Source organism: Mus pahari, chromosome 6, assembly GCF_900095145.1.
Source record: "Mus pahari chromosome 6, PAHARI_EIJ_v1.1, whole genome shotgun sequence".
Lineage (NCBI taxonomy): Eukaryota > Metazoa > Chordata > Mammalia > Rodentia > Muridae > Mus > Mus pahari.
This window is the reverse complement of record NC_034595.1, coordinates 1,238,623-1,249,032: the sequence shown is the minus strand read 5'-3', so window position 1 is coordinate 1,249,032 and position 10,410 is coordinate 1,238,623. Positions and strand designations below refer to the sequence as shown.

General features: G+C 48.9%; 1 protein-coding gene across 1 annotated transcript in view; it reads left to right on the top strand.

Moving 5' to 3' along the window:
- The first annotated feature begins 6,139 nt into the window (after positions 1-6,139).
- The window catches only part of Tbc1d2 (TBC1 domain family member 2), a 43,031-nt gene continuing 38,760 nt past the window's right edge, over positions 6,140-10,410 (top strand). The window contains exons 1-2 of the mRNA XM_021200998.2: positions 6,140-6,544; positions 9,697-9,838. Coding sequence (XP_021056657.1) covers positions 6,179-6,544; positions 9,697-9,838 — 508 coding nt within the window. The 5' untranslated portion in view covers positions 6,140-6,178. The remainder of the gene's footprint in view (positions 6,545-9,696; positions 9,839-10,410) is intronic.

The following is a 10,410-nucleotide window of genomic DNA, read 5'->3' as shown; positions in this document are numbered from 1 at the left end:
AAAGTGAGGAACACGAGTTATTCTTTCCAGCATCCCCGTGAAGTGAAACTCTCCTGGGCTGTGTCCTTACCCGTGCTACAGTGCTGGATGACATTTATAGACACAGGTAGAGATTCTGACTTTTTTTTTTGAGATGGAATCTGCTGTATTCCAGTCTAGCTTCAAATTCACCTTATAACTGAAAATGCCTTGAGCTTCCCTCTCCGGACCTCTGTCTCTCAGATGCTAGGATTATGTGGGTACACTCCTTCCATACCTGTTTATGTAATTCTGGAGGCAGGAGCAAGGGCCAGGACTTTGAACCCAGAGTCCTGTGCATACAAGGTAGTCACTCTACCAACATGTCCACACACCTAGATTTCTTTTCTTATGGGTGGCTAAAAAGATTGGCTCAGGGCTGGTGAGATGGCTCAGTGGGTAAGAGCACCTGACTGCTCTTCCAAAGGTGCAGAGTTCAAATCCCAGCAACCACATGGTGGCTCACAACCATCCTTAACGAGATCTGACTCCCTTTTCTGGTGTGTCTGAAGATAGCTACAGTGTACTTACAAACAATAAATAAATAACCCGGAACTCACTTGAAGACCAGACTGGCCTCGAACTCAGAAATCCTCCTGCCTCTGCCTCCCGAGAGCTGGGATTAAAAGCATGCGCCACCACGCCCGGCAAATAAATAAATCTTTAAAAAAGAAAAAAGATTGGCTCAGCAGTTAAATGCAGAGACCCCAAGTTCAGTTCCCAGCACCCACATGGGTAGCTCACAGCTACCTGCAACCCCAGCTCCAAGGTGTCCGTCCAGTGCCTCTGACTTCTGGGTGTGTCTACAACTCAAGAGTACAAATTCACACACAGACACGTGCATATAATTTTAAAAAATAAATCTTTTTTTAAAATTTCATTTTCTAAGGAAACTTCTCAATTAACCTGTCTTGATGTGTGACCCCTGTCCCCGATTGTTTGTTTTATTTCATGGTGCTGGAGACTTAACCCAGGCCCTTGTGGGTTGGGGGGTATGCATGCACATTTGCCAGACATGCTCTACCACTGAGCTACCTCCCCAAACCCTTGACTGCTTGTACGTCCAAAAAGTGTTTGGATCAATCACAGCCCAGGAGAAGCGTTACCCCTCTGGCTAAGACAGAAATGGCCTGTCCAAGTCGTCACCACAAAAGCCTGGTATGAAGTGTTTCAAACAGGCCTAAGTCTGTGTCTTCTATAGCGAGGGTGATCTGTGACAATTCTTTCTTCAGTTCTTCTGTTCTTCCCCTTTTTATTCCTTCTTTGTTTTCTCTCGTATGTGTGTGGGGGTGTACACATGTGCCTGTAGGGGCCTGGAGTCGATCCCATTCATTGCTTTGTACAACCATTCTCCCCTTTATTAAAGCAGGTCTCTTACTGGACTCCAAACATGCAGATTCTGGATGTCTACCTGGACAGCAGTTGCCAGGGTTCCCTATCCCAAGTGCTGGAATGATGGGCAGCCACACCTACCCAGCCTTTACTGCTAAACGGGACCTAGGAATCCACACTCCAGTCTCCATGTTTTCGGGACTAGTGCTTTATCCACGAAGCCATCTCTCCACAACTCCCTCCCCTTTTTCTTCTTGACAGGAGGAAAGAAACACAAATAAAACAACACATATATAGCACAGGCTACCCTTGAACTTGCTATGTAGTGTGCGGGCCTTAAACTCCTCTTCCTTCTACCCCTACCTCCCAAGTATCATCAACTGCAGCCTCATGAATAGCTGTCTCAAGGTGTCCTTGGAGTGTTCTAGATAGCTGGCTCAGGCATGAAGACAGTTGGGATCACTGTCTGACAGTCTTTATGTCTATAAAGATGGGCAGCAAAGAAGCTGTATGGTTTGTACATACTCGGCCCAGGGAGTGTCAGTATTAGAAGGTGTGGTCCTGTTGGAGTAGATGTGGCCTTGTTGGAATAGGTGATCACTGTGTGGGCTTTAAGATTCTCATCCTATCTGCCTGGAAGTCAGTCTTCCACCAGCAGCCTTCAGATAATGTAGAACTCTCAGCTCTGACTGCACCATGCCTGCCTGGATGCTGCCCTGCTTCTCCTTGATGATGATGGACTGAATCTCTGAACCTGTAAGCCAGCACCAATTATATGTTGTCCTTTGTAAGAGTTGTCTTGGTCATGGTGTCTGTTCACAGCAGCAAAACCCCAACTAAGACAGCCAATAGCTTCTAACTAGAAAGCTATGTCCCCCCACTCTGGTGTGTTTATTTACAGGAATATAAACATCAGAAGAGTACTTATAATTATAAACTTAGCATATCATAAACATTAACAGTGTAGAGAATCTCGAAACCAGCTCAACACACCCCAAGACACAAATCTCAACACACAGGAGATTTATTTGTCCCAGAGGGGGAAATGGCAGGGAATAAGAAACAAAGACTGGAGACAGAGGATGAGGGAAAAGAAGAGAACAAAGGAGAGCGGAAAAACAGGTGAGGGAGAGGGGTATTTGTCCTGGAGGACAAAGGGCTGCCCCTGGATAGAGATGAGACAGATGTTGCACATAGGAAAATGGCAATTTATAAAAGTATAAGGGAAAACCCTGAGTTAGGATGAGGTTTTAATTTTAATTGGGCACTGTTAATTAGTGAGCAAAGGGTTTTTTTAATTTCTGGACTTCATTGGTCACTTAAGATCCATCCTTTGTAACCCTGACAACCACTAAACTTGGTCTCTGTGAGTTAATAATTATTTTAATTTATATGTGCCCTCTGAGCCTGGCTTCTTTCACTTAGAAAAATATTCAATTTCACCCATGTTGTTCCAAAACAAAAACAAAACAAAAACCCCAGGATTTTCTGATTTTCTTTCTTTTTTTTTTTTTTTTTTCGAGACAGGGTTTCTCTGTATAGACCTGGCTGTTCTGGAACTCACTTTGTAGACCATGCTGGCCTCGAACTCAGAAATCTGCCTGCCTCTGCCTCCCAAGTGCTGGGATTAAAGGCGTGCGCCACCACGCCCAGCGGATTATCTGACTTTTAAAGATCTACTTTGCAAATCAAAAATAACTACAATCCAGAGAAATTAAACAGCTTCCCAAAGCTCTCGACTGTCATTGTGCTAACATTTTAATAGCGGAGTCTATGAGCTCTCGTGACTTACCCAAGAGCGGGGATTCTTGGTGAGAACAGTGTTTTATGGGCTTCTCCCCTCTCCTACCCAATTACTTACAATGGCCGCTTGTACACTTTAAACTGATTGGTGGTGGGGTTTGTGGCTATGTATGCACCTGTGGATGGCTCGGAGGGTATGTGGATGTGATGTGTGCACACCCGTGGATGGCTCGGAAAGTATGTGGATGTGATGTGTGCGCACCCGTGGATGGCTCGGAGGGTATGTGGATGTGTGCGCACCTGTGGATGGCTCGGGTGTGTCAGTGAGAGGACTTGTAGGAGTCAGTTCTTTCCATTTACCTTGTGGGAGTCAGGGACTGAACTCAACTCAGTCAGACTCTCCACCAACACCCAGCCAGCACTATGTCCTCCTTTATTTAGTTACACAGGGAATTTGATTTTATTTCAAAAGCTTGAAGGAAACTGTGATTAACTTTTTTAATTTAAAGATTACATTGTGTGTGTGTGTGTGTGTGCGCGCGCGCGTGCACATGCACTTGCACAAAAGTCAGATGGCACCGTTTGGGCCCGTCCTCTCGTGCCGTGTGGGAGCAGGGACAGAACTCAGGTAGGTCATCGGCTTGTGCGGCAAGCACCCTGACCCCAGCCATCTAACCAGCCCAAGATTAACTTGTCTGTATTGCTTTCATACATTATGTCATTGTGGTATTTGCACAGATTCTTTATGGAAACCAAAAATCTCTTTCTGACCTGGAACTTAAGAGACTGGATGTTCTCTATGAGAGTTAGCATTATCACAGAATTCTTGTCATTTATTTATGTCCTTTCTATGACTCTTATAAAGGCTAAAAGCAGTATGAAAGCCCATTGCAGCCAGGCACGGAGGTGCATTCCTATAATCTCAATAGTTAGGAAATGGGCCCAAGATAAAAAAAAACTGGGAAAATTATTCAAATACAGGAAGCAGCCTTTCACTCTCGAGTCTGGTCGAAGTCTCTTGCTTACTGAGAATATCAAGACGAGGAACAACTGCTTCAGGCCTCTCTCTTCCTATCGGTAAACCTGCAATTTTTTAGGAATCTCACTAGAAACCCCCTCTGGGGTAAGAGATGTCCTAAGTGCCTTGTGTAACTCTAATTGATCCTGGTTTTATCTTATCATACTGTAATTCCAGCCAAGGTACCTCCAGAGCCAGCCTAACTCTCACTATTGGAAAGGAGGTCAAAAGTAAAATTCCTTAGTAATCCTTTGAGGTGCCACTTGAAGCCACTAAAACAGTACATATGGCTAGAGCTAAGACTGAAGTGGGACTCTGAGAAGTCCACACCCATACTCCAGGACTGCCTTGTTTTCCTGAGCACCTTTTTTAAAACGCTCCAATCTGCTTCTTACTGGTGCAGCCGCAAGCTCGTCTCTGCAATACAGGCAAGGATTCAGTTTCACGTGGGTTGAGGTCCCTAAAGGTTTGAGAGAACTCACAGCTGCTGTGTCTGGCTCTGCTGCCAATAGCAGGACTGTTCAAAATTCAAAGTCATATTTGGCTACACAGCAAGCTTGAGCTTAGCCTGTGCTATATGAGATCCTATCTTAATGATTTAATTGTAGCGTTTTCCAGTTTTCAGTGGTATGAATTCTGCTAAATACCCTATTGTCCTCTTGGTGGCTTACTGCTTTTAAGTCGTTTATTGATCTTTAGTTGCAGCTAACATTTATTGAAGACTCACCCCTTTCTACCTCCTGTATTTGGAGCTTCAGTTCTAAGGATAGACAGGTGTGGGTCAAGGAAATACTGAAGAATTTCTTTAAAATGTAAAATTATCAACAGAGGTACAATGGCCAGTGTTGATTTGGGATGAGAAAATAATCTGTTTCCAATAAAGAGATCCCCCTGGTATTTAGTAGACAATACTGATTGTAACCTTCCCCATCCACAAAATCAAGTGCCCAGTGGCCTCTGCAAGTCTAGGAGGGTTCCTTAGTTTCACCATAAGTTCGCTTGTCGTGGAGGGAAGGGTAGGTGTGAGCCCTGCCCATCCTTATGTGAGAAAACCTTAGTAGTTAAAGTCGCTCAACGCTAGAGAATCTTAAAAATATACAGGTACTCAGAGCGGGTCGCTACTGCCATACTACGCTCCATTAAAAACCCCTTGCCTGTAAACGGATCGCACAAGGGAGTTGAGGTGACCAGCAAAGTAGCGGGCAAGAAAGATGAGGCTCCATTAGAGAGGTGAACCGGAACAAGGTGTATCGCTCTAGTGGCGAAACACGCCTCGGGACGCTTTAGTAAACCGAGGCAGGAGGTTGCGGGAATCAGAAGGATCCTAGCCCTTCCATTTAAAGCTCTGCTCCGTCCTCGCGGTGCTCCGCGTTCCAGCCACTGCAGCAAGGCGCCGGAGGTGAGGCGACTGGGGCTGCAAGGTGAAAGCGAGCCGAGGCAGGGGTGGTGGCGGAGCTGGTGGCCGACCAGAGCGATCGCGGGGGGTGACTGGGGAAACTTCCAGACTTTCTTAGGTTCAGGATGGGGAACGGAGCGCTCTGCCGCCCCCCACCCCAACCCCGTGCGCTCCCTCGGCCAATGGCTGCGCGATGCGCCGTCCAGCGGTGACTCGCGCGGCACCCGTAGAGCGGCGGCTGGAGAGGACGCCATGCTCCAGCGCCTCCACGCGAACCCCACGGCCACGTAGCTTGGCCTGGCTTCCTGCATCCCTCCCCACGGTTAAAGCGCCTCGGAGGAAGAAAAGACCTCGCCTTGAAACAGAGGCGCCCGCACGCGCCGCGGGCGGACCGAGCAACATGGCCGACAGCACGGAGGAAAAGCCGGAAGTTGGCCTGGTGGGCGGGGCCCGGGGCGGGCCTCGCGTCACGGGGGCGGGGCCTGCCGCCGGGCGCTGGGTTTGCTGTCAAGCGTCTAAGGCGCTCTCTCCGCCGCCCGCAGGGGTGCTCTCCGCCTTCTTCTGGGGGCTGGACCGGACCGGCTCCGCCCCAGCCAGGTATCGTCCGTTCCAGGTGCCCGCCGGACCTCCGGCATTCCGGTGCCGCAGGCCTGTGCAGCGGGCCAGCAGCGATGGAGGACGCCCCCGAGCGCACCCCCTCTTCCTCGGAGTCCACACAGAGTCCGGGCCTGGCCAGGGAGCCCGAGGTGGCATCTCCCGGGGACTCGCAGGGCTGCGCCCGGCCTCTAGACTCGGTCCCTAAGAAACTCTGTGGGTATTTAAGTAAGTTTGGCGGCAAAGGACCCATCAAGGGCTGGAAATGCCGCTGGTTCTTCTACGATGAGAGGAAGTGCCACCTGTATTATTCGCGCACCGCGCAGGATGCTAACCCCTTGGACAGCATCGATCTCTCCAGTGCGGTCTTTGACTGTAAGGCGGACGCTGAGGAGGAGGGCACTTTTGAAATCAAGACTCCCAGCCGAGTTATTACCCTCAAGGTAAGTGGAACTCCCCACTTTACAGCTCGAGCTAGTTTTCAGGGCGAATGCATGGCCGCCATAAATTGACCCGGACAGTGATCACCATCCAGTGCCCAGAGCCTGGAGCTGTCCCACTTAGCTTTCACACCATTTCCTTATTGTCTTCCCACAGGCAAGGGTGAAGGACTTCTTTTATGCATCAAGAAACTGAATCATAGACAAAAGGGAATGGCCCAGCCCAGGCATTTACAACGATGTGGCTCACTTTTTAAAATCTTCCACTGCTGTATCAAAACTTGATATTGAAGCAGTCAGGATACTGTGGTCGCATTCTCTGAGGCCAGGATCTGATTCATGTCTTGGTGTTTTGGCCAACGGGAGTGAATGCAGACATGGGCAGAGGTTAGCAAGGAAAATATGTAAGTTCACTGATCGGCCTAGATTGTTCATCCAGGCATGCCTGAACTAGTGAGTTCTTAGTAAATACCGTTTGAATAAACACGTATGCACACACACAGAGTGATGGAGCCACAGGTCAGAACCTATCTATCATGTTAAGGGGAAGTGTCCTGTTACCCATCTGGGAAGATAGGTGTGGGCTTGGTTCTCTAGGCTCAGGAGTGCAAGGGTGAAGGTCTTTTTTTCCACTGCCTGGTCGCTGTCTCCCTATGTCCTCAACCCGCAGCTGCCCAGATACTAGGATGCCAGGAGGTGTGGCTCTCCTTTCCTGGCAGTGTGGCCGGTTGACTAGACTGGAATCCAATTTTTAGGCCAGAAAGGACATTTTAGAGGTCATGTGGGCTTAGGTCTTGTGTTCTTTCCACAAGTGCTTTTGGTCAGGGTCCCTCAGTACATGATTTTTTTTTTTTAATTAGTCCATACATATGCCTGGCTCTGTGCTAGGCTCTGGGGCATGGAACAAGTCAGACTTGCTCGACTCTGCACCTCATTCTCAAACAGCTCAAGGTGTGATGGGGAAAGTGACAGGCATGGTTAAGTGCCTTATGGAGACTCTGTGAAGAGTTTGGACAGTAACAGTGTGGTGACAGAGGGATTGGCTCCTCCAAATGAGGAGGGGAGCTTTTCAGAAAGACATCGTCACTTTAAACAAGATGTGACAGGAGAGAGACGATGATGCTGAGAGAGCATAGGCAGACAGGTGGGAGACAGTGTAACTATGAGTCACAGGCAAGACACAGGAGCCTGGCATACATAGGTGCCCAAAGGATGGAGGTGAAGGGGGAGACATTAGTGAGACCCAGGGCCTTGGACTTTGTCTTTAGGCTGTAGAAGTTGTCTAAGAGCCTTAAGCTAAGAGAGTGCAATGAGATTAGAGTGCTCAGAGAGCTCAGCCTGGCTGTTGGGCAGAGAGCAAACTGGGGTAAGAAGAAGCTGGTAAGCAGAGAGCCCAGGAGGGGATGACGGCTGAGCAGGAGCTGTGGCCCTGGAGAAAATGCAGGCAACAGGAGTGTTAGGGCCGTGGACGCAGGGTATCGGAATTGGCAGGTGTCCTAGTTGCGCTAGTGAAGACAGAAGAGACCTCACGGTGAAGAAAACACCCAGACCCGTGCCATCTGAAGTAAACTCTGGTCAGATCTAAGGGCTACCTTATGAACCTCAGTATGAACTGAGGTCATGTGTGCCAGCCTGCCTGTCACAGGGTCGGTCTCTGGCATTAGCAGAGCCTCTGTTAGAGTAGTTGCCAGTGTGAACATGTCGAGTGAGTTCAGGAGTAAAATGAGGTGCTTGTGTCTGTCTGGGGACTATTGGGTTGTGGTGAAGCCTAAGAGAAATGGAAGCGTCGGAGGAACAGAGTTCGGAAAGAAAAGACTGGTAGATATCATTGATACCTATCTGAGTAGTAGGCCAAGGGACTCTCATAGAAATTGAGAGTTCTAGTTGAGTTTGTCTCCTTGAGAAACGCCAGTGGCCAAAAGCAATTTGGGAAGGCAAGGCTTCCTTACACACCACTGTCCTTCCCTGAGGGGCAGGAACTCCAGCAGGAGCCTGGAGGAAGAACCCATAGCGGCACCCTGCTTACTGGCTTGCTTTTTCTGGTTTGCTCAGCCTCCTCTGTGGAAGCCTAGAGTATGGTGGTTCTCAGCCTGTTTGTTGGTTGCAACCTCTTTGGGGGTCGCATATCAGACATTTACATTATGATTCATAACAATAGCAAAATTACAGTTACGAAGTAGCAACTAAAATAATTTTATGGTCGGAGGTCCTCACAGCATGAGAGACTGTGTTGAAGAGTTGCAGCATTAGGAAGGTTGAGAACCATTGACCAAGACATACCTGCCTAGATGTGGCTACAGGCAATCTGATGCCCTGTGCAGGGCATTCTTTGATTACGTCACCATTTGTTTCCCAGGTGAGTCTTATGTCATGTTGACAGCTGAAGCTCACGGTGACAACCTGTCTCCCTACGCAGGTCTGTAGCCTTTGCCACCCTTTCGTAGCCTTGAGGCTGTCTGCTCCAGCAAGCCGCCCATCATCTAAGCCCACCAAGGCTTGTACCTTTAAAAGTATATTTAAAATGAAGTTCCAGTCTACAAGTGAGAAACCTAATTTCTGGGGCCTGGGTCACCTGTATTCATCTGTGGGGAAAGGCTGATCACTCTGCCTTCCCCCACATGATCCAGCAAGCTAACGGATGTAAAAACAGCTGTTAAGTCCATCAATTGGGAAACTAGTGACTGACATCACCACAAAGCAATTGAGGAAACAGAGGCACAGAAACATTGAGGAGCCCCTAAGGAGAAAACCAGAGCCTGGTTTTGTTTGTTTGTTTTCTGGCCCTGCTTGTTCTAGGCCCTCTGTGCCAGTCATATTTATTTCATATATGTGTATTTACTGTCGCTGTCTTCAGACACAGCAGAAGAGGGCATCAGATGCCCATTACAGATGGTTGTGAGCCACCATGTGGTTGCTGGGAATTGAACTCAGGACCTCTGGAGGAGCAGCCAGTGTTCTTAACCACTGAGCCATCTCTCCAGCCCCACAGAGCCTGATTCTTTTTAGTGCCATTACAGAAGTGAATACACACACACACACACACACACACACACACACAGTGGACAGAGTTCCTGAGTCTTCTGTGAGCTCTGTAGGCCAGGCCTAGTGTTACCCTACGGCCTGGGACCTTACTAACCAATGCTTGTGCTTCTCAGGCGGCCACCAAGCAGGTCATGCTCTACTGGCTACAGCAGCTGCAGATGAAGCGCTGGGAGTTCCACGACAGCCCACCTGCTCTTCCCGCCGCCCCTGCTGCCGCCCTGGCTGAGAATGGGCCCACGCTGCACCTCAAGCTAGGTACCAGGGGGCTGGTCTCCATCCACATACCCAAGCATCTGATAGCCAGGCTTTTCCCCTGTTGCTGGGAGCGTGGGAGGAGCCAAGAAGCAGAGCCAGGAATGACCAGGATGTAGGATGGGTTAGGACAGGAACCTGGGCTGGCTGCTTGAGTTCAGGTCTCAGCCACAGGTGAGTTCAGACGAGTTGCCAAGCCCCTCTGAGATGCAGTTTCCTTCCCTGCAAATGAGGTGAAAAAGAATTAGATCTGTCTTAGCATTCTTCCGAGGCTTAGCTGAATCCATATGCCGCAGATGCTTAGAGCAATGTCTGCATAGGGTCAGCACCCAGAACATTGTAACATCCCGAGGACATCTCAGGAAGCTACGCCTGCTCACCTGTGAGAAAGTACAGTGCTGGCTTCTTACACACGTCTGTGGTGATTCTCCATTACGTTGACCCTGTTTTCAGAGAACACATTCTCTTTGTCCTATATTGCCTGCAAATCTCTCTGTCTGTGCCTGCAAATCTCTCTGTCTGTCTGTCTGTCTGTCTGTCTGTCTGTCTGTCTCTCTCTCTCTCTCTCTCTCTCT